Here is a 25824-nt window from a genome sequence, read left to right on the forward strand (position 1 = left end):
TCTTTAGATTTTGTGTTTCTTGACTAACAGCATAACTCCTCCCTTCCTGTCCTGTCTGTCCTTTCTGTACACATTGTACTCCCCAAATTCCAATTCTGCACTGCTTATATCTGTGTGATACCACATCTCTGATATCCCAACAATATTCTCTCTCTCTTTGATGCCTTGACTAGCACTACAAGCTCATCAAATTTATTAACTTGTTTAATTAATTTATTAACAAATTTATTAATTATTAACAAAATTAATTCGAACCCCGTCGATGATGCAAGGAACTTTAGTGCGCTTTTTTCACTCCGTGGCTGAGGTAGTCAGTCTCAGGTGTAGATAGCAAGGTTTTTTCCCCAGAAACTAGGGGTTTTTTTTGTCCAGCAAACAAGCAAATTGACCAGAGAACACACGCAATTTACAGACAAAATAAATATGGTAGTGTAACCTTTTCACCACTCAGTGGAGCAGAAACCGTGACTTATCAGAGAAGGCCACCCTTTGCCACTCGACTGGGATCCCGTGTCGGTATTTCTGTGCAAACTGACTGCATTGTTTGCATTGAAAGGCTGTTAGTATGGGTGCTGTCACTAAGCGTCTGCTGCTCCGGAGCTCAATACGCAACAGGGTTCGCTGCACTGTCGTATTGCAGACCTTTCTGGTGGCCCCATGGTTCATTTGGACAGCCGTTTAAGCAACAGTAGCGCGTCGAACGGTCCCAACCAAACGTTTCAGCCAACATTCACCTGTGGGTTCAATGGCACATGGGGTTCCACAATTGACATGTCAGGTTGCTAAAACTGTCCCATTCATCCATCTTGATACACTCTCACCACTGCAGCACGTCAACATTTCACAAAGTCCGCTGTTTCGGAAATGCTCGCACCCCTGGCCCAATAGTCAATGATCATGCCTTTTTCCAGGTCTGATAGTTCGCGTGCTTTGCCCATGACAGAGGCTGTTACTGTGTTCACGGATGCCAAACATCAAGCCTTATAAGCTTGCTGTGTGTGTGTGTGTGTGTGTGTGTGTGTGTGTGTGTGTGTGTGTGTGTGTGTGTGTGTGTGTGTGTGTGTGTGTGTGTGTGTGAACTTGACACGTGCGCTGTATGATTCGCTAAGTGTGTGTGATATCTGCATTAGGGGTGGTCGTAATATTGCGACTGGTCTCTGTACATGTACCTGTTTCTACTCTTAGTTACCCTAACACAACCCATGTATTTATTTGTTCCAATATGACTCCCAACAGTCCTGGAACTCTCCATCGCCTTGCTTTCCGTACTGCTGCTCATTCTAATAGAAGCAGTGCAAAAATCACTTTTACTTCTGCCTGCGGCCAGTGTTAACTTTTTTGTCTGTATCCCCCCCCAAAGCTAGCAGTTTTTTGACCCCTAACACAGCCTCGATGGCATCAGCAAATATTCTTACACCCTTTCTATTTAAGTGTACCCCATCCCTGTAGAAGCAGTCTCTCCTGTCAACAAGCACAGACCAGGCTGAAAAAAATTCTACCCCTTGAGCCTTGCATAATCTCTCCAGGGCCAAATTGGTCGACAAGACTCTCATTGTATACTCCCCCCTATCGTGTCTGGGCAGAATTGCAGACACTTTCACATTTAACCATAACTCGCGACTTTTTTTCAACATTGACCTTTACTTGTTGAGTAAATCTGCCGATCTCTTACTCTTAATGTCATTAGCATAGAATGTGTGGTGTGAGTTAGTTGGTAACAACGACAGTGGGAGTAATCTACAGACCCAAAGGTTGTGAAGAGTACGATGAGAGTCTTTACATGCTGGTGGAATGGGCAGGCAAGCATGAATGTCATATTACAGGAGACTTTAATCTGGCCTAGATTGATTGGAATAAGTGGGAGGTGAACTCACCATAGGAAAAATCTTTTTTTTAAACAGACTAGTTGATTATTATTTGTATCAGCATCTTAGAGAAACTACGAGGGAGAGAATATTCTTGGCTTCATCATTACTTACAAATCGGATGACATCACAGGCCTTAAAGTATGGGATCATGCAATCATCAGGATGGGATCATGCAATCATCAGTTAGAAGAAGAAAGATGTAGCAATAGTTAAAGGTGCGGGTTTTAACTTCAGAACAGGGAACTTTGACAGTTTAAGGTACTATGTGGCATCTGTGCACTGGGCAGATTGCTGGGCGATGGCAAATACATTTGAATTATGGAATATTTTTAAAGCAAAAATCACAGAAGCCATGAATACATACATACCTTTAAGAAAATATTGTGGGAGGAAGATGCCGAAATGGATGGCTCTAAAACTAGATGGTCAAATGGAGCAGAAAAAGATAGGATGGGATGGTTACAGAGCATTTAAAAGTACTGAAGCCTACAACAGGTACAAGTTAATCTGTAATAGTCAGATTAACTTGTACCTGTTGTAAAGACTGCATATGTGAAAGCATTAACTAGGAGAGCAAAGGAAGGGGTCAAGCAATTTTCATGTTATTATTATTATTAGCTATATGGTGCAAGGAAGCCTGAGGCTTCAGATGTGAGCCCCTGGTATGTGAATACGACAAAGAAGAAAGCTAATCAGATCGGACCCTTGTGCACTGAGTCTGGAAAAGTCTTAGATAACCCAGCTGATGTTGCGGATGAATTGAATTGGTATTCTGCATTGATCTTTACTGACAAAAGAGGCCCCAGGTGCCAAGCAATTCTGTGATCAAATGACTTTTCTCTGATTAGTGCTCTTTCTTGAAGTAGAAATTGTTTCTTTATTTAAAATATTTATTAACACGCAATTAAATAATCTATAGTAAAGAAAGAAACTTTACTAAATTAAGAAAGAAAGCAACCTTCTCTTTTCCTTTTCTTCTATATATCTTTAATTACTAACTTCCTGGTGCTTGGTCACAGGGTGGCACTGCTCCTGCCTCCACGTGGCAGGGCCGGTAACCTGGAGGGGAAAAGCTTTCCCTTCCAGGGTGAAATGGAGTGAACTGACTCCAATATCCAGAAACCCACTGGGTTGATTGATCCAAATGTAACATGAAGAATCTATTTCTCTTGAAGATGCATCTAAAATGACTAGAAAAGGTGACAAAAATGACTCTGTCTCCACAAAGAGAATGAAAACTGACATAAATACCTTAAATGCCCCAGCATATCTAATAATACATTCCAATAATGGGAAATTGGTGGGCCAATTCTCACCTTTTCTCATACAAACGAATCTTGAGAGTTATGCCGATCCATCAAAAAATGTTAAGAGATAAAAATCAGGTGATATTTTAGTAGAAACAGCCCACTCTAAACATTCCGAAAGACTGTCGCAAATGACAACCTTCGCATTAATACCAGTAACTGTATCCCCTCACAATACCTTAAATACATCAAAAGGTGTAATAATGGAATGGGACCTCTTAAACTTACCTGAAGATGAAATTCAAGCGAACTCCAGGAACAAGGAGTAATAAATGTCAAAAGAATTACGATTAAAAAAGAAGGGATTGTCACCCCCCACCAGAAACCTGATACTCACTTTCAACACACCGAAACTGCCCAGATCAGTAAAAGCAGGATATCTACATTGCAATATTAGACTGTACATCCTGAATCCTCTCTGCTGTTTCAACTGCCAGAAGTTTGGACACTCACAGACTGTATGCAGAGGAAAAACATGTGCAAACTGTGGATCCCAAGAACATCTCACCTCTATTTGCACAGCTGGAAATCATAAATATACAAACTGTAAAGGGGAACATACGGCATACGCAACAGTGTGTGAAATCTGGAAGAAAGAAAAAGAATACAAAAGTACAAAGCAGAAAATGGAGTTACATATCAGGAAGTGAAAAAAGCAATTACAATAAATCTAGAAAATAAACCTTCTTATACTCATGTCACCACAACTAAAAAGAGCCCGGAAATGAGACTTCCAAATTCAAAATGCTGTGGAACACAAACAAATGTCTCAATTCCCCCAAGAGAATCAATTTCAGAATGAGCACGTGGATTTTACAAATCTTCTCCACCACAAAAACAACAAGAAAAAATTATTAATCGGATAATGCAGAAAATGTAAGAAGAAAAGTAAATAAAGAAAAACAAAGATTACAGAACAAATGGATATTGAGGCTTGAAATACCAGAGAGGACACAGTCCTTTGAAATTTTTGCAGAAGAAGAAATGGATACAGGAAGACCGTATTTTCCAAAGAAAGACAAACCCAAGGCAGAAAAGGCAAAAACAGCCCCAAGGAACCAATCTGAGGGACCCTCTAAACCAAAATGACAGATGCAATTATCCAGTGGAACTGTTGACGTTTCAACGCAAACATTAATGATATTACAGACCTCATTACCCAGTATTTTAGTAGAAACAGCCCACTCTAAACATTCCAAAAGACTGTCGCAAATGACAACCTTCGCAACCTGCCTACAAGAAACTTATTTGAAATTACAGGACAACAGTACCATTAAAAACTGTACCATATCAAAAAGGACTGCATATCGGATGGACCAAAGCGAGGGGGAGTTGCAATATTATTCAATAGACATCTCACGCAATACCATTGAACAACCCCTTAGAAGCAGTTGCAGCCTGTTTAGCAATAGGCTTCGATATTACCATAACCTCAATATATCTACCTCCTAGTCAAGAACTTTACTAAAAAGATTTTGAAGCACTGATTGCCCAACTACCCTCTCCATTCTTCATTTTAGGTGACCTAAATGGGCATCACACACTGTGGGGCGATCCCAAAATAGACCAGAGGGGTAAACAAATCGAGAAAATAATAGCTGAGAAATGACCTCATGATTCTGAATGATGGCACATACATATTTCCACCTGCCATCAAAAAGTAGCTCTGCAATAGATTTATCAGTCTGTTCCCCCACACTGTATCTGATGATTCATTGGACAGTGTATGAGAATCCATTGGGCAGCGATCACTACCCCATATTCTTGAAAATCACGAAGAAAGCTCCATGCCAAGCCAGCAGACATCTCAAATGGAAAATATATGATGCGGACTAGGAAACTTTCAGGGTACTAACGAAATTAGATTGCAATATTATTAAACAAGAATCAATACAAGCAGCGGTGGCTTATGTCACAAATATTCTCCAATCAGCCAAAAAAACAATACCCAAAACTCATGCTAACATTAGAATGTATCCGAAATGATGGTGGAACAGTGAGTGTCAGAAAGCTAAAAAACAAAGGAATAGAGCCTGGAACCTCTTTCACTAAAGTCCAACAACAGATAGTCTGATTCAATTCAAGAGAGCCAGAGCTAAGGTCAGGAAAGTGCACAAAGTCAGCAAAAAAAGAGACTTGGATAAAATCTGCATCCACTGTAACCAGTTCCACATCAGCTACACTTATCTGGAAGAAGGTCAGAAAGATGACAAACAGTTCCCAAATTAAACCCCACCCCATTACTAAATTGGAAAGGGCAGTTGGTTACAAATCCCTTAGATATTGTCAATGTGCTTGGTGAAAATTTTGCCAATACATCTGCTAATTTTGCATACCCGACTACTTTCAGAACTTACAAGAATGAGGCTGAAAAAACAAATTTAACCTTTTCCACCAAAAATAGTGAACAATACAACTTGCCGCTCATGGTAGCAGAACTAAAACAAACTCTGCTACAGACGAAACACAGTGCAGTTGGCCCCGATGAAATCGTTATGCAATGATACAACAATGAGATGAACAATCTCAATTAGCCCTGTTAGCTTTATTCAACAAGATATATCTTGAAAATACTTTTCCAGACAAATGGGATCGTGCAATAATACTAGCTTTCCTGAAACAGGAAAAAGACCTATCAGATCCACAGAATTATCGCCCTATAGCTTTGACTAGCTGCTTATGCAAGATCCTTGAAAAAATGGTCAATAATACACTAACTTGGTACCTAGAAAATAACAATCTTCTCAATCCAGCACAATATGGTTTTCGGAAAAATCGCTCTACATTAGATTTACTTGTACAATTGGAAAACCAGGTAAGAAATGCTTTTCTCAGAAAACAACATCAAGTCATGGTTAATTTTGATATCAAGAAAGCATACAACACCACATGGCGCTATGGCATTCTTAGAAGGTTACATCAACTTGGCCTTAGAGGGTACCCACGCCTATACAAATGCAATTTTCTTAAGAATAGAACTTTCCAAGTGCGAATTAACAATACCCTTTCCAATACATTTGTCCAGAAAGGAGTCCCTCAGGGATCTGTACTAAGTGCCACACTTTTTTCAGTCCACTTCAGCACGATAATAGAACAAATACCAAACATTTTCACAACTGTTTATGATGATGATTTCAGCATTTCTTATCAAGCACAACATATGAGTACAATAGAAATTTGGTCCTTGAGGTTGTCACAGACATTTCTCAGATATGCCAGACAAACTGTACTTGTTACCTGGGAGTCTAAAACGCTGATGGAACTGATATTCGGGTGAAACTCAAGTCAAGTGGACCCAATTTTGGCACTGTCCGGACAGTCTGTGAAAGCCAAATCCTCTGCTTGCACCTTCACAATGGTGGGACTGTTAGTAATCCTGGGTATAACCTCCATGCACAAATACATGGTGGGTGACCACCCAGGTGTGAACCAACGTAAGCAGGGGTTGAGGTGTGGCGCCCACACCACAGGGAGGAACGCCGCCCCTACCTGGCAGTACTAGGTGGTAGATGACTCTCGTCAACTGGTGAAATACCACCACTTTGCTTATTGGAGGCTTGAAGTGGTGGAACCCATGTTTAGTCTCTAGAGCTAAGTTCTGGTCAACCCTTCCCTATCTCTTCCATCATGCAGTATGATTCATGACTTTTGAGGTTATGATGAACGTCGTGGCGAGATCCAATATTCCTTACATTTCGAGGGTACAGCTCAAAAACGGTATTTGCAGGCCGGCCGCTAGTTAGTACACCGGACCGAACCTGTTGGTAACTCTCTAGGAGGCTTCCGGATCAGCTAGTGTATAATCTTGCTACCTCTACTCTGCCAGATAGTGACTGGAGAGAGTCCGAGTAGTGTGTATGCGGGGACCATTGTCGAGGCCACGTTATGTCAAGGATCTGGGTATATTCTTACCACATGTAGGCCATATCGAAAAATTTCATTACTTCATACAGCATGCCCCACCCACTTTTTCTTAATATTGAATACACCATGAATTGTCAAACTAATAGAGCAAGCTTATCTGTGAAAAGATCTAAACCTCCCAAGCACTTCCTAATTCGTTTCATAAATATACGTGGTCTCAATTCTAATCTCAACAATGTCCATTTCCACTTGCAGTCTGCCAAACCCCATGTACTTTTCCTGACAGAATCCCAGTTATTGGTTGATTCAACTACTGCTCATCTCATATGCCCAAATTATTCGCTGTATGATTCCTTTCGCCTCAAAGGTGGTACTTATGTCTGTTCTGATATTCCCTGTCAGAGACTTGGCAATTTGGAATCTCCTCTCTTTGATCTTCTCTGGCTTAAAATCTCTCTACCTCATTGTGTCAAATTCATCTGTTGTCTCTACCATTCTCCCAACTCCACTAATCATTTAGAGCTCTTTGACTTCCTCTCTTTGCAACTTGACTTTCTCCAGTCCAGTCTTTCCTAACAGTGAGGTAATTTTCCTTGGTGATTTTAATCTTCACAACTCCAGCTGGCTTCCGTTTTCTAGTCACACCGACCCAGCAGGTCGAGATGCTGAGGTTTTTGCAATTACTAATGACCTAGCACAGATTGTTCATTTACAAGAAAACCAGACAATCCTAATCATACAGCCAATATGCTTGATCTTTTTCTCACAAACAGCCCTTCTAAGTACACGGTCGAAGTGAGAGGTCCTTTAGGCATTTCAGATCACAACTTGGTGATTGTCTCTTCTCCAATGGAACCTTTATCTCATGGCTATTCCCAACCTCGTGTTGTTTGGCATTACAAGAATGCAAAATGGGATGACCTGCGAACTTCTTTTCTTCTTTTCCTTGGTCGGATTACTGTTTCAAAACTTCTGATGTCAGCGTTTGCTCAGATTGTGTCAGTGAAATTATTCTTGCAGGAATGGAATCCTTTATCCCACACTGCACTTTAAAATCTCGTCCTTTATCTAAACCTTGGTTTTCCAATAAATGTGCTAAGGCTGTTTAAGAGAAGAATGTTGCATATCGTAATTGGCTTGTTTCTAATTCTTCAGTTTCATTTTCTGCCTACACCAAAGCTCGCAACAATTGTAAGTTATTAATCAGTCCGAACTAGAGTTTGAACAGGCTAAGAGTAGAAAACTTGCTTCTTGCCCTATTGCTAGCAGAGCATTCTGATCTCTTGCCAAAGCTATTGGCCGCAACTTTTGCCCATCTCTGCTCCCACCTCTGTCCAAACCAGATGGTTCCGTTGTAACTTCAGCCAAGGATAAAGCTGACCTGCTAGCATCCCATTTTTCTTACAGCTCATGTATTAATGATCTTGGTAAAACACCTCCCACCATTCCCAACACGCTCCAAAAAAAAGACCACTTCCATCAAAAGGATATCAGAAGGATTTTGATGAATCTTGTTGTTAAGAAAGCTCCAGGTCCTGATGGTATTTCTCCACTTGTTCTCAAAACCTGTGCTCCTGAACTTACTCCTATTCTTTGCTGCCTTTTTTCACTTCCTTATTCCAAAGGTGTTTTTCCTTCTGCTTGGAAATTTGCTCATATCCAGCCAGTTCCTAAAAAGGGGTGCAAATCCCTCCCATCCAATTATCGTCCCATTGCAATTACTTCTACTCTTTCTAAAGTAATGGAGAAATCAATTAATAGCCAACTCTTAAACTACCTAGAAACGTGCCACCACCAGCCAACATCCATTTACTGTCCAACTTAAAACCCACAGAACCAACTTTTCATCTTCCTCATTTATTCATTCAACTGCCGTTTTCTGGAACAACTTTCCTTCATACGTATTTCCTGAAAATTACAATCTACAGAAGTTCAAGTCCAATGTCAACAAATATCTTCTTTTGTCTTCTCAACCTCCAATCCAAGCACGGTACTAAGTAGTATAGGTTCTAATACCTCTCGTGTTTGGGGTTCACATAAAAAAAAAAATTATAAATAGCCATGAACAAAGTTATAAATTGGACAGAAACAAATGAATACAGAATTTCTTTGCAAAAGACTGTGTGTATTCACTTTTGCAGTAAAAGTATATTCATCCTGATCCAGAACTCAGGCTGAAAGGACAGATCATTCCAGTCGAAAATAGTGTCCGTTTCTTGGGACTTGCCTTTGACAAGAAATTAACATTTTTGGAGCATATTAGACATATTAGATTTCAATGAAAAAGATGCTATCAGCTATATCATGGGGAGCAGATAGAACAGTTCTACTATGATTATATCGATTACTCATCCGGTCTAAGTTAGACTGGTTCCCCAGTCTATAACTCAGCAAGACCTAGTGCCCTGAGATGGCTCGATCCAGTACATCACTGTGCAGAGCCTCTAGGCTGAGGCTCAAGAACTTCCTTTACAAATCAGAAAACATAATCAATTAATTTTTTATGCAGCTAAAATAAAATCCCTACCAGGACACCCTCCCCCCTACAGAAAATTCTTTTTACATCAGAATGGGAGCAACAGTATCAGCAACAACAAAGAATCAATAAACCTGCAAACATGAGATTAAAAATCCTTCTCCTCAGCAGAAATCTTAACCTGGATAATATCACTCCGCTGAAGAAGCTTTTTTCACCACCATCAGGGATAATCAAACTGCCTACATGCGACTTTTCGTTCCACTTTTGGAGTAAGCAAACACTTCCTCATATAAACTATCAACAGCTGCATGCTGCTTACAAGTCACTATTTTCAGCTCACTGCTTTTTATATACAGATGGCTCAAAAATTGAATCTCATGTGGGAGCAGCAGTCTACTTTTCAGACACCACATCGGCCCAAAAACTCCCAAAAGACTCAGCATTTATACTGCAGAACAGCAAGCCATTATGTTAGCGCTAAACCAAATCGAACATACAAGTTCCAGAGATAGCATTATTTTCACTGATTCCCTTAGCTCTGTGATGGCAATACAAAATATCAATTCCAAAAAACATCCATTACAACAACAAATTCAATACCGAGTATCAAATATATATCACCTGGTTTTGGCGCATTATAGCCTTAGTTGCTAATGTGCCAATAAAACCCAACAACCAACCAACCAAGTATCAAAACTCCTAGAACAAGGCCATAATATTAGATTTTGCTGGATCCCAAGTCATGTCAGAATATATGGTAACGAACAAGCAGACAGAGCTGCTAAAGAAGCCAACAGCATTTCTGCATCAAAATATATCCCTTTAATGGCAATTCTTAACCAATAACAAACTGCATCAGATGGGTAACTCGAATGGTGAGCTCAGCAACTGTATGAGGAAACATTCCGATAATGTGGCCTATATAGCTTTGCAACCAGTCACCTCAGAGGTGACCTGATTGAGGTTTATAAGGCTCTGGGAGGGATTAGTAAAATGAATGAAGGTGAATTTCTCACTTTTCTAAAGAATTCCAGAACTAGTGGACATAAATTTAAACTGCAGGTGTTGAGGTTTAGATTTAGATTGTAGGAAGTTTTCTTTTAACCAGCAAGTCATTGATTGCTGGAATAAGTTGCCATCGCAGGTAGTTGAGGCTGACAGTTTGAATAAATTCAAAGGTCAACTGGATAACTTTCACCTACAATCTGCTAAGCTCAGCTTACTGTTTCTAACAGAATCCCAGTTATTGGTTGCCTAAACCACCTAAATCTTAATTTGTATAATTATTCACCCTGTGATTCCCTTACCCAAATCAACTTCATCTGTTACCTGTTTTGATTTCAAAACTGCACAAATCACTCAGAACATTTTTAACTTCCTTTCTTTGAAACTCGACTGACTCAATCTAACTTTCCAACAGGGAGATATTTTCCTTGGTGATTTTCAAATTTACAAACCCAGTTAGTTGAGATGCTTAGGCTTTTACGATTACTAAAGAACCTAACACCGCTTGTTAATTTACCTATTAAAATACCAAACAATCATTATCATGCACCAAATACTCTTGATCTTTTCCTCACAAACAACCCTTGAAAGTACCCAATAAATCTGGTAGTAGTATCATTTCACCTTACAGGCCCTCTGAGAAAATATTTAATCTTTGATGACTCACGGTTCTGGATTAGTAGCTGCTACTAATCCACCCCCCCCCTCAGCTTTTACAAGGTGAACAACAATATAAAAAGGGGGAGACCAAAAAAGGCAGCACAAATACAAAAGTGGAAATGTTTTCCAATAACATAAAGCTTCTCAAAGTTTATATTTGCATTTGTGGATATTATCATGGAAAATAAGAGAAACTCTGGTAGAATTGTGGTCATGAACTGTGAAGTAAATCAGTTTACTTCAATGTATTTGCTTCCAGGAAGATGTCATAGTAGCATCTTTTATAGCCAAAAATGGCAGAACGTTATTCATTATTATGGTACAAGGAAGCCCTGGATTTTTCAAAAAAAATAAATAAAATAATAATAATTAAATTAAAAATAATCCCAGGGCAGTGGAGAATGAAAAGGACCTGAAGTAATTGTGCAGTCTTATGTGAAGTTCTCTGAGCAGTGTAGACAAGCAGCCAGGAAAGCACATGGTGTATTGCCAATGATATAAAGGAATTTTTCCAGCAGGGATAAGGTGGTGATTATCCCATTATATAAGACAGACTACATTTTGAGTATTGAATACAGGTCTAGAAGCCCCATTTGCCCCTTTGTAAAACTTTCCTTACCAGGAAAGGCATCAGTTTTACAAATAGCAGCACCTGTAGACTAGGCACCTGTGAAAAAATCTGAAAGCAAATTTAGCATCAGCCAAAAAAAAAAAAAAAAAAAAAAAACACTTTCTTATAATTATTCCTTGAATTCAATCAAACTACCCACTTTCTACAACACCAGATGGAAGTTTGTTCCAGTAGACAACTACCAGCTGGCTGAAGATAAATTTCTACACATCTAATCTTGTAACTATCCTTCCTCAATATAATGTGCCATCACGGCAGTAAAAGTTATGCTTCAAGAGAAAAAAAAATAAAGCCAAAGATCATCACATTTTTCAGTTCTGAAAGAGAGGGATGGGGACTGACATAGTTGGATGAGTTCTGTACTCTGTATGATCTCAGCTAGAATACTATTTGCTGGTCCCTGGTGATTTTTCCCCCTAACGAATTTATGCATCAATTTGCAAATGACATATTTCAGTAAAAATACACATGCAGGTGGTAATTTGTGAAGAAGTACACTGGTGTTCAAAGAAAGTGCATCACCCCTTAAAATTGTAATTGTCATCCGAATAATGTAAGTATATGGCAATATTTCTTACAGATTGCATCAGATAAGATTGATGTGATGACGTAATATTGCGGCGCCTCCGTAGCCAGGTGGCAGGAGCAGCAGTGCGTAGCACACACTTCTTGATTAGACCGGGGTTCGAACCCATGACCACCAAATACGGAGGATGCGGAAAGGTCAGGAAATGACCACCACATATCCCCGGAGCAATATGGCCTTAGTTGCTAATGCTCCTAAAAAACCAAATAACAGCAACATAATATTGCATCAGCTATTACCTTCAGCTATATAAGCACTCTCAGCAACAGTTGCAGTCATTCCTTGCTTGTGACAGGATGGTGAGTTACATGCAGTTGATGCCACGAAGAAAAGAGTGTTATTGTTGCTTTACATGAGGAAGGATGTTCTTCCCGTCATATTGCTTATAGAGTGTCTTGTAATCAATCCACAATGAGTAGATTCCTTTCCAAACTCAAGAATACTGGTTCTGCTGATAGGAAAAAAGGAACCGGACACAAACGAGTCTCTACACCAAAACAGGACCAAGTTTTGAAGTGCTTCTGCCTTAAAAACTGTAAAGCTTCTTCGTCTGAGCTGAAAAGAGAATGGGAAAAACATACAGGAGTAGTAGCAAGTGCAATAACAGTCAGAAGACGCTTCTTCAAAAATGGACTTGTAGCCTGTCTTCCTAAGAAGAAGCCCCTTCTCACACAAAAAATGAAAAACGTCCTATTAATTTGGTATAAGGAGCATGTCAAATGGATCCCCGAGCAGTGGAAGTCAGTTATTTTCTGGGGATGAGAAGGAATTCAATCTGCATGGTTCTGATGAGAGAAACAATTCGTCGTAGACATGGTTAAGGATACCATCCAAACTGTATGGTGTCTACAGTGAAATTCCCTACTCAAATGAATAGGGGGCGCATTTCATATCGCGGAGTTGGTCACCTGCAGTTTTATAAAAGGTTCTGTAAATGTCAGTGGATACCTGGCTATATTGGAAGGCAATTGCTGCCAACCATTAGAGACCATTTCAACCTGCCAAGTAACTGCATCTTTCAGGACAACTCTGCTCCTTGCCATCAGGAGTAAGTAGTAAAGGTGTAAGTAGGCACTTTTGTAGTTACTTTAGCTTAATTTCTGCATTAGAGATTCGACAGTAATGTGTTTACATTTGACAATTCTTCCAACACTTTGCTGGCCAGGTAACAGCCTGAACCTGAATCCTATAGAGAACTGTTGGCATCGTGTGGAATCTGCAGTTGCCAGAAAGAAACCAAAGAAAATAGTTGAAATAAAAGAAATGTGATCAAAATAAAAATGGGCACACATCGAAATGATTTATTGCCATTATTTTTATGTACTAATCATGCAGAATTTTGATGTAGTGAATGTCACAATATACTTAGAAAAAAGGGTATAATTTCTTGTTACTATTTCATGTTTATTATATACACAGGAAGAATTATTAGAAATTTATTATTATATTTTTTCATTGGCATGCATTAATTTCAAACTGATTTTTACAACTAGTGGTGCCACACTCTTAAATTTAGAGGACATTAATATTTTCATGTTTTCATTTTATGTTACCAACATTCTTCTGAAATAAAGAAACTTTTTATTCCATCAAAACTGAGTATTTTTAGTGACCAAAAAGAACAAAATGAAGAAATAAAATTAATAAGCATCAGATTTACTAGTAAAAGTTCAGGCCTTAGTACAGCCCAAGCAGAATTCAAAAAACCTTAATCTTTTTTCCATATTTTAAACTTAAAAGTCTGGGGCCTGCTGAGCTAGGCAATATCCTTCATGTTACAAAACTGGGTAATACTAGATGCCAATTAAGACATCTAGTATTCCTCTAGATACCTTAACTCACAACTTAGTCTCTTATCCAATGGAGCCCTTAGTCTTTACCAGCTTTTGTTTTTTTACTACTAGAAAAATTAAAAATGGGGTGATCTGATCTGAACAGTTTCTGCTCTTCTTTTCCTTAGTTAGATTACTGTTTTAAACCATCTGATCCTAATTTTTGCTGAGATCATGTCAGTGAGATTATTCTTGTAAGGATAAAATCCTTTATTCCTCATTTCACCCTAAAATCTTGCCCTTTATATAACCCAGTGATCCCCAACCTGTGGCCTGTGGGTCAGCTAGTGACCCCACAAGAACATTTCGTTGATTCGCTTGAGAAAGTCACTAATTTTTTTTATGAAAAAAAAAGTCTATGTTTTTTTATTTTATGGATATAAGATCAGTATAGTGCCTATATGTATGAAATTTGTACAAATTCTATAATGTTAGGATTTTTAAATGTACAGATAAAAATTTGTTTGAATTTGAATACTCACCCAGTAACTGAAAACCCAGGATCAAATTCATAACTGACCTGCTATAAAAAAGAATTGATGACCACTGATCTAAACCTTGATTTTCTAATAACTATTCAAGATAAGAAATTAACTTATTGCAATTGTTTATCCAACTTCTCCAGCCTCTTTTTTTTTTTATGCTGATTGCATTTGCCAAATAATAAAATATTGTACCTCTGGAGCAAAAGTCTCTGATTCTAAAGGATGTTTATCTGTGATTCCAAAAATACCAAAATTATGTGTCTAAATATTGAAAATTTAGTGACTAAATGAATGACGACTAATTTCAAACATCATACAGTAATACATATGATAATGATAACTTAAAACTGAGTCATTCATTTTAAAATGCTTTAATGAAACATATAATATACTATATACATTCTGTTTCCTTAGAAATGTTTGCCACTCAGAAAGATTTTCTTAGTCCATTTTGATTTCCCTCTTAACCAACAGTAGTCTCCCATTGTGGATGTATTTGTAATGAAAGCATTCCCTTGCTCATCCCTTACATCTCACAAATTTTAAAACAGAAACTAAGGTATGAAGAAAATGAATTTTCAAAGACATTCTGCAGCCCATATAATTATAATATTGCAGTAAACTTGACACCAGAGATTCATAATTATCTTCTTTCCTTCTTCCAAGAAATCCATGCACAATTGCTTTAAATAGGCACCAAGTTGTTAGTTCAGTATCCTGTAGTTTTGCTTGAAATACGTCATCTTTGAGCAGTTTCTTTATTTGGGCCCCAATGAAAATTCTTTCAGTTGTGCACCTCCTAAATGGCAAAACACTTCCCTTAGATAGAAGAATCCACTTCCTTCTTTACCCAGATCCTTAACAGAATTCTTCATTAATCCAAGCTTTGCATGCAAATGGAGAAGAAGAAGAAGAACCTTTCTTGGTTCAACCATTGAAACATATTTTGTTACTTCTCCCTAGCAAAACTTTTTCCCTTTTCCTATTGCTGCACATTATAATGTTTGTTTCACAACTGTCCCACATTAAGAAAACAACATAGAAAACAACAGTATTTTGTGAAACCTCTCTGTAGACCAGTGAGTAATCCAATCACTTTAAGATCACCACACACATTTCAAGCAAAGTTGCATTCAGTAACTTTCATATACATTCATGTTTCTTTCATGCCAACAGCATGATATAGAAGAACTGGTGGAATTGCATTTCCATTGTGCCACAAAACTTCTTTTAAACTTAATTTTGAGATATCAGTAAATATATGCAAATAATTAGGATTGTGTTCATATCCAGTTCATTCAGAAAACCACTAATATCTTTACAGAAAAACATATCTGCCATAACAAAATATTTTGAAGGTATTTTTTGACATTTGCAGTATACTGTAATTTTACTTCCAGCTTTAAGTTACTCACACTGTTGTAACCTAGACTCAGCAATTATGCTTGCTCTTTATTTAAGGTAAAATCACAAAGTCATTCAGTTCTTCTTGTTTAATGCAAGGCATTATAATTTTCTGGTTGGTAATTCGTGGAAACATACAGTGCAAAGTCTGAAATTCAAGAATCCTGGTTATTTTATTCCATGATTTTGGTAGATCTGGTTTTGGCAGGTATTCATTATGCAGAATAGGCCTTATTGCAGAAGACGTTACGATATTTGGTGCTGTGCTGTCCTTATTTTTTTTTGATATCCCTAATATTTTTGTCAGCCAGAAATATCAGCCATCATTTTTGCAGTGGCACAGATCTTGTCATCACACCATATGAAGAGCAAAAGACATACTTTTAATTTCCTAGTTAGTCACAACCTCAGATTTGTCGTACGGGTAGTACAGCACATGTGTGCAGCCCAAGTTTTGTCTTGTTCACCAATCTTGCAACCAAAGTACAAAAAATATGCACAGTTTAATAATACTGTGGATTTTCTTTCAGATAATGTATGGATAGTTTTTGTCGTAAACTATCCATACATTATTATAAATTTTCACCAATATGCAAATAGACACACAGATAATCTATATATAACTCACACTACAACTATCGGGGGGGGGAGTAGTAAGACAATGTTAAATATATTAACTCTCCCCAACATTGGCGCCTCCATAGCCAGGTGGGCAGGAGCAGCAGTGCGTAGCACATGCTTCTTGATTAGATCGGGGGTTCGAGCCCGTGACCACCATATACGGAGGATGCAGAAAGATCAAGAAATGACCACCGCATATCCCCAGAGCAATATGGCCTTAGTTGCTAATGCTCCTAAAAACCATGTACTGAAGTCATCACTCCTCATTATGCTGAAGAATATTATGTGCAAATTTCTTATACCAATGGTTTTTAAACTTCCATTTTGAAATTTGAATATTAGGCTAAACCAGAAGGATGATTCTGATTTAGTCATAGTCATTTCTACTGCTGTAGCCATGGAGAGGCCATTACAAGAGATTATATTATTTTGTTCATTAAGAAGTATTTAATTGCTGCATGTGACTATGTGGTGCATAAATTCTCATTGAAAAATAATATTCTTATAAATGCAGAGATAGCACAAATTTCAGCACATCATTTTAAAATTTGAAACTTTCTGTGGACAAGTTTTCCTTTTACAATAACTTTTGGCATTGTTTAAAATAAAGAAATGGATGAAATATATTTCTTTATTGAAATTTAACATACATATTGTCCAAAGTCATGCAAGGCATATTAACAATTCCTCATAGCAGTACTGAGTGCTAATATTCAGCCAGGTGAGAAAAACAAAAAACAAAAAAAAATGACTTCAAATATCCTTCAGTATTGGAAATGCTCTTGACATTGCAGAGTCATTGTTATGAACAGATTTTGTACTCCAATTTCTGAATGGGGGAAAGTCTACAGCAGTATCTTTCTTGAAGCAATTAAAATCACTTGATGTATAACAGAAAATCCAAAGAGAAATCCACAGATAAAAAAATCCTAGGTTACCTAATATTTGAAAGTGTACTGTACCGATAAATAATCCTGTGTGTGTGTATTTTAATATAAAATATGTATGTCAGTGAAATTTAATTTCTTATACAATATGGACTTTAAAAAAATTCTCCAGCCTTTTGAAATTCAAAAGTTAACAGCTGCTTTGCAGATAGTTAAATTACAATCACTCCTAATTAGATCACAAACACAAGCAATTGAATCTTTGGTTTTTGAAGTTGATGGGCAACTTGAGCATGGAGAAACTTCAACAGACAAGGGGACCTACCTCTTTAAATTTTGCAAACTGGTAAAAAGTCTTAAAATGACACATGGCATCTTCTCTGAGAGCTGTTTTTAATATTTCTTAGGTTTCTCTTGCACTTCTTCCTAATTTTAAACAAAATTAGGAAGTTCTTCTGTTCAAAAAAGATAAAGGGGAGATTTGTGCATTAATCTGTCTTGATGGGCCATCAGTCATGAAACAACTTACTATGATGTTGCAGTTTTAATATACAAAGTCAGTCACTACACTTTTTGACCCATCATACATGTATGATTGATGTATTTCAATTTGAGCATAACTGTTGTTTATTTATTTTTTTGACAGATATATTCATAAATACATTGAATTTGCATTAATTTAAAAAAAATCTGAATTTTAAATATTCTTTTAGTAGCACAGTGCAAAGATATATCAAAAACTGGAAATTGGTGAAATAACGAGCACTTAAACTTGCATGGTGTGAATCTGCCTTTAATTTCTTAAAGAATTACAGTTTATTCACAGAAATTTTGTGGTACTTCCTGTACTACCTTCTTCAGTGACTGTAAAGATGGCAGAACTAGTAAATTATGGTGATATGATTTACTTAAAGTTGTTAATTTTGATTACACACTTCTTATTTGTTAAAGTTAATGTTTAGTCTTGAATTAGTTAAAAAATAAGTATTAGCAACCATCAGGTAAATAATTAAGTTTTATAACAATGAAAGTAATTTACTTTCATTGTTAATTTGGTTAATAAGATTAATTAAAATACACTTCTGTAATGGCGCCTCCTTAGCCAGATGGGCAGGAGCAGCAGTGCATAGCACACGCTTCTTGATTAGACCGGGGTTCGAGCCCGTGCCCACCAAATACTGAGGATGCGGAAAGGTCAGGGAATAACCACCGCATATCCCCGGAGCAATATGGCCTTAGTTGTTAATGCTTCAAATAACAAAAACAACAACAACAAACAACAACACTTTTGTAGCTGTTCTTACGATATCATCAGACTCACATACCAAGAAGTGGTTTACAATTCATTATATTTATATATTTTGTATTGTACTCTTAAAGCAAGAAAGACAAAAAATATGATAAAAACCCTGTCCCCTGCTTCACCTCTGACAAAGACTTCCCACAAAGACTTCCTGTATTACAATTTACAATGCAAAGACTCCCAAAAATCATATATTGGACAAGCTGGTAGCAGACTGTTCAAAAGAATTAAAGATCATAAATATGACAGCCCATGGTCAAATAACAAAATCAGATCCATCTTTCTATGCCAGGTGCAAGGATGCAAGGGTAACCAATGGGATTTCAACACCTCGGTCCTAACCACCAACAGATACAGAAAATGCAGAATATACAAAGAATCATTCATTATTGGCATAACAAACAGTATTAATCAAAACAAAGGCACGCAGATAAATTATAACCATATACATAATTTCAAAAGCAGAGTATTAGAGCAGATAAAAAACAAAATAAGAACCACAATAAGTATATCCTGAAAAAAACCATCTGCCTCCTAACATAATCTTCAACCTACAACCCACCCACTCAGTTAAGATACTCACAAAGGTTAGCCATCAAACAGGTCTAATCCAATAACATCCAAATCCCTACTCTCATTCTCATTACCCTCAGCAACAAACTAACCTAAGATTGGCCCCAGGAGACGTTAACTGGAATTTTAATTCCAAACTTCTTTCTTAGTTTAAGAGTACAGTACAGTACAGTACAGTACATATAAATATAATGAATTGTAATCCATTGACTTGGTATGTGAAGCTGATGGTATCGTAAGGACAGCATTACAAGAGTGTATTTTAATTAATCTTATTAACCAAATTAATAACTAATTTAAAATTATTTAAAACTGTTAAAACTTAATTCTTTACTGTATGGTTGCTAATAGTTATTTGTTAACTAATTGAAGACTTAATGCTAACAAATAAAAAATGTTTAATCTAAATTAACAACTTTATATAAATCATATCATCACAATTTACCAGTACCATAGAATAATCTGAGAATAATCTTTAATTCTTTAAGAAATTAAAGGAAGATTATGCTCCACACAAGTTTAAGTGCTTATTGTTTCACCAATTGTGCTATTTCTGTTATTTAATGTAGGCATTCTTAAAAAATAAAAAAAAAATCCTACTGAATGGATAATTTCTTTCAGTTATGAATATTACTATAAAATGTGTATTAATGTATATACCAGTGCTTCTCTCTGATACTTTCAGCTTATACAGGAGGCAGAATCGTTACTAGATCTTCAACCTATAGTAACCATTTCCCAGCCAGGAAATTCGGATGTATAATCTTCAGGAGCAAAAATTAAAAAAGAAAAACATCTGTGATTTGAAACTATTGCAATTGCAAAGGTAGGAGGAAAGAAAGAAACTGATCTGTGTTTCTTATATGAAATTACCACATTCCATGGGGACCGCTAAAGGTGGATTACTGAGTCTAGTCGAGTCATTTAGAATCTAATCTATCAGATATTTGAATGGATTATAGTTCCCCACTCCTTTTCTTCTCAGGTAGTAAGCAGAATTGAACTGCTGAAAAGTAGCTTTAAGTTTTTATTTAAGATGCCATGATGTACGGTCACAAAACCTCAAAATTTGGAGGGAATTATTGATTCACTGTATATATTAGAAATGCATAAATATTGAGGTATTTGAGATATTTAATTATGCAGGTATGTGATTTTTATTTCTTGTGCCATATTTGTTAACAAAATTCAAGTAAGAACAAAAACAGTCTTACAGCAGAATTTTGTCTGGATTAATAAAATGAAAGAAAAAAAAACTCATACTCACATGTAATATATTGTTTTGTGCTGTGCACAAATAAAATCCTTTTGGTAATCTAGTTCATATAGAAGACCTATTTTCTGACATGTGATGCAGATTCATAGCAATTTGTACCGACTTTTTTAACTGTCAGATAATTAAAAGTAGAAAATAAATTGTTTCATATGTTGACATAAGTTAATGTTATTTCATATAATAATAACACCTATCTGTTATTTATTTCACCATAAAGGAATAATGCCTTTCAAACTGGGTGTTTCTACACTGCACCACATTTCTAATTTTGAAAGATTTTAGAAAGCAATGACAAATACATATTATAGGGCGAGACAAAAAAAGCACAGTATTTTATATTTTTATATTTGTGTACTATAATACTGACAAAAAATCATTTTTTTAACATTCAAAATAAAAATACTGGAAAATATAAGCTAGCCAAGCTTCTCATGTCTTGAAGATAGTGTCATTAAGGTACTGACCTCCTTGAGCTCCACACACTGCCACATGTGATGTGTCACTATACTTTTCTGCATCTGTTGGGTATAACAGCTATTTTTTTTTTTTTTTTTTTTTTTTATCCAGATTTAATTTTCAAATTCTGAATCATGGTTGGATGTGACTGTTGAACTCTGCTTTTAAATATTCCTCACAATTTTAAGTCAGACATCAATAAATTAAGTAAACATGGATATCAAAAAATGTCTCATAATAATTCCTTAAAAGCTCTGCCTACATGGGAAATGGTTCATACTTGTTTAAACTAAATATTCTGATTGCTGAGATGATGGAATTGAAGAGCTAGGTAGGTTTCAATCAGAGTGTGGTAACGGTCTTCATTTTGCATGGATTTTCTTGTGCCCAATAATGACAGTTCTGTTTATTTACAAACTCTGAAAGGTGCAGATGAGCCTCATTGAACATCTTGTTTTTATATTATATTGTGTCAATGTATAGGCATTCTGACATATTTGGCAAACTCTTGCCATTTCTAGTGCAGAAATGCTTAGAAAGCATAATATGTACCCCAAAGACAGTTCGTTTAAGATCAGGAGATTTACTCATTGAAGTTGCCACTGCTCGACAGTCTGAGCAACTACTAAAACTAAAAACTTTTGGTGGAACCTCTGTTACCATTTCACCAAACACTTCCCTGAACATGTCAAGAGGTGTCATCATTGAATGGAGCCTCATGAATGTGTCAGATGAAGAGTTAAAACAAGAAATCATCAATGTCAGAAGAATTATGACAGAGAAGGATGGGATACTAGTTCCTACATGGAACATAATACTCACTTTTGACAACCCCAAACCACCAACATTGATCAAAGCAGACTATCTTAACTCCCATGTTAAAGCATACATTCCAAACCCCTTATCTGCTACATGTGCCAGAAGTTTGGGCACTCACAGACAGTCTGCAGAGGAACAGCTGCCTGTGGATCCACTGCACACACAAATACCAATTGCACAGCTACCACACCCAGTTGTCCTGCAGAGAAACCCATCTGGTGTTTTCCAAGGAATGTCCTCTTTGGAAACGAGAAAAAAAATATACAGTGAGACAAAACTGAACACAATGTCACCTACCAAGAGGCCAAAAGATCCTTTCTAGCCCTGAATACTAATAAACCAACCTATGCTCAAGTAACCAAAAGACAAATATCAGTTGCAAACCAAAGTGGTAACAATCCCAAAATGAATCACAATCTGAGTGGGCAAGGTCAGTATTGGCCACCATACCAATAAACCAACTGACAAGCAAATCAAGCTATAAGTACACCGATTACTGTACAACCATATGCCACCCCACAGCAAAACACTACAGTACTTATTTCTCTGATGCAAACCAAACAGACTGTATAGACTCAGCTCACAGCAACATGAACAGGTACTAGAACTTTTCACTGATAAGGAGATGGACATGGAAAAACCATACTTTCCAAAGAAGGGAAAAGGGAAACTATAGTGAAACAAACCTTCAGCCCCTTGAAAAAAAATCAAGGGTTCTATTAAACCCAAATAATGCTTACATTCCTGCAGTGAAACTTTAGAGGATATCATAGTAATTTAAATGACATCCAAGACCTCCTCTCACAAATATAACCCTATCACTTTTTGCCTACAGGAAACCAATCTAACCCCACATATAAATGACATCCAAGACCTCCTCTCACAAATATGACCCTATCACTTTCTGCCTACAGGAAACCAGTCTAACCCCACATATAACTGTTTCTCTCTGGAACTACATTATTTATCAACAAAATCATGTTACACGCAACTTGAATCTGGCACATGGAGGTATAGTGTTGATAATCAACATCAAATACCCTTCAAACCAATCCCACTGAAGGCAAACCTTGAGGCAGTTGCAGTATAAGTCGTTAACTTTGACTTGACTATCGTCTTGCTATACTTGCCCCCCGATCAAAACATAAGCTACACCAACCTTGAAGAATTGGTGGTACAACTTCTTCAACCTGGGGGACCTCAACAGTCATCATCCGTTATGGGGAAATAAAAACATGGATAAACATGGACAAATCATCAAAAAATTACCAATAGAATTTGATTACTCTCAATAATGGCACACACACTTATACACATTTACCTATAGGATCTATTTCTGCTGTTGATGTCTCTCTACTCTCGGAATCCATATATCCTCTATTTGGATGTACTATTCATTATCAGCACGCTCGAAATAATGGTGGAATAATGAAATGCAGTGCAGCTCAAAAAAGAGAAAAACAGCATGGAACATCTTCAGGAAGTTCCCAACAACTGCCAATCTCATTTGCTTTAAACAGGCTCAGGCAAAAGCAAAACATATTGGGCAGACAGGCAAAAGGGAAGCATGAAAGTGTTTCACCTCCACAATTACAAGAACTACTAAAATGCAAATGATATGGGCCAAAGTATGATCTAGGTACTTAAAACATCCATGCATCAACCTTCCCCATACTCACTATTAACGGTTGTAATGTTACAAAACCAGTGGAGATTGTGAATACGTTGGAAAATTGTTCATGAAAAGCTCAGCCACGACATCTTAACCACCTCATTTTCAGGTACACAAGGCAAACATTTTCCTACCAAGAAGCCAAAAAATCCTTTCCAGCCCTGAATACTAATAAATCAAACCTATGCTCAAGTAACCAAAAGACAAATATCAGTTGCAAATTGCAACAGAATTTTCAAAGAAAATGCCTTTCCAGACAAATGATGTCACGCTTATATTTTGTAGTACCAAGGCTGAGAAACATTTCATCAATTTCAAATCAGCATCTAGTGCTGCATACAGTCCCCCCCCCCCAAATGTCAGAATTGCATCATGCTCTAGCCACCACCAAACTCAGTGCAGGACCAGATGGAACACACTTACTGAACCAGCCCTTAAGACATTGTTACTTCTCTACAACAGAATTTTCAAAGAAAATACCTTCCCAGACAAATGACATGATGCTTATATTTTGGCTTTTCCAAAACCAGGAAAAGATCCTACAAATCCACTACCTTACAGTCCTATTGCACTCATAAGCTATATGAGCAAGATCCTGGAAAAAATGATTAATGCCTGCCTAACCTGGTTTCTAGTTAAAAATGACCTCCTTAACCCAGTACAATTCAGTTTCCATGAAGGCAGATCTATTCTTGGCCTACTTATCAGGGTGGAAATAAACATCTGTGACACTTGGTACGAAAAGAACACCGTCATGGTCCTCTTTGACATAGTAAAAGCCTTTGACATAGCTTGGGGATATGGTATAATGCGAAACCTATACGATCTAGGACTACACAGACACCTGCCACAGTTTATCAGAAACTTCCTACATCATCGCTCATTTCAAGTTAGAGTCAATAACCAGTTACCTTCAGATTTTATCCAGGAAGAAGGGGGTCCCACAAGTAAAAAAAAAAAAAAAAAAAAAAACAAGGTGCAGTGCTAAGTGCCACCCTGTTTAACATAATAATGAACTCCATAACACAGGATCTACTTCAAACTAATGATTTCAATATCTCCTGCCATTCCCCTAATATGCAAATGGCAGAAAGATGATTGCAAGGGGCCATCAACAAAGTTGTCAAATGGCCCCAAAGCAACGGTTTTCGCCTCTCACCATGAAAGATTGTCAGGATACACTTCTGTAGGAAGTATAACGTACATTCAGGCCTGGAACTTCACCTAGAAAATCAAATCATCCCAGTGGTTCTCAGTGTTCACTTTCTTGGTATGGTTTTTGACCAAAAATTTACCTTTCTCGAACATACAAAAGAGCTCCAGATTAATTGTCTTAAAAAGCTAAACAACTTAAGAATACTATCCAGCACAGCATGGGGAGCCAACTGTTACATGCTGTTACACTTGTAACATGCATTAATAGGGTCACGTCTAGACTACGGCTCTGTGGTCTACAGCTCTGCTAGACCAAATGCATTACATTGGCTTGATCCCATACACCACAGTTCTCTTTGTCTTGCACTAGGGGCATACCGTACATCACCAGTTCAGAGCTTATATGGTGAAGCCAATGAAACCTCATTGCATCTACACAGACAAATGCTTCTGTTAAACTATGCTGCAAAACTCAAAGGGCAACCCTACTCAGAAAATATAGATTTGTTTTAGACTTAATCATCAAAGCAGAAACAAACATATGAGATGCCTTCCTCAAAAATTAATATCTAGTAGTGATCTGCTTTGATATTGAGGCCCTTGACACAATCTTGCATTGTGGTATACTTGGAGATCTTCGTGACCTTGGAAATAGATGTTAACTACCAAAATTCATTCAGAACTTCCTGAGTAACAATACTTTCTGAATGTGCATTTATCTTCTTTCCAGAACTTATATCCAAAAAATAGTAGTTCCCCAGAGATTGGTCTTCAGTTCCACTCTTTGTGTCGATTGCTACACTTGTACAGATAACTAATAAAATCACAAATTGATTATGCGGTCCAGCAATGTACACCGAGATGACTTGATCCCTCCATTTTGTATTTCTCTCGGCACCTTTTGCACATCACCAGTCCAAAGTCTATTGCAGAATCTAATG

At 37.2% G+C, this 25824-nt stretch overlaps 1 protein-coding gene across 1 annotated transcript in view; it reads left to right on the forward strand.

The window, feature by feature from the left end:
• Window positions 1–20558, forward strand: part of rictor (rapamycin-insensitive companion of Tor) — a 707794-nt gene extending 687236 nt beyond the window's left edge. The window contains exon 32 of the mRNA XM_090388323.1: window positions 20191–20558. Within this exon, the coding sequence (XP_090244449.1) occupies window positions 20191–20268 (78 nt within the window). The 3' untranslated portion in view covers window positions 20269–20558. The remainder of the gene's footprint in view (window positions 1–20190) is intronic.
• The last annotated feature ends 5266 nt before the right edge of the window (window positions 20559–25824 follow it).

This window comes from Mastigoproctus giganteus, chromosome 2, assembly GCF_048544385.1.
Source record: "Mastigoproctus giganteus isolate SK-2022 chromosome 2, ASM4854438v1, whole genome shotgun sequence".
Classification (NCBI taxonomy): domain Eukaryota; kingdom Metazoa; phylum Arthropoda; class Arachnida; order Uropygi; family Thelyphonidae; genus Mastigoproctus; species Mastigoproctus giganteus.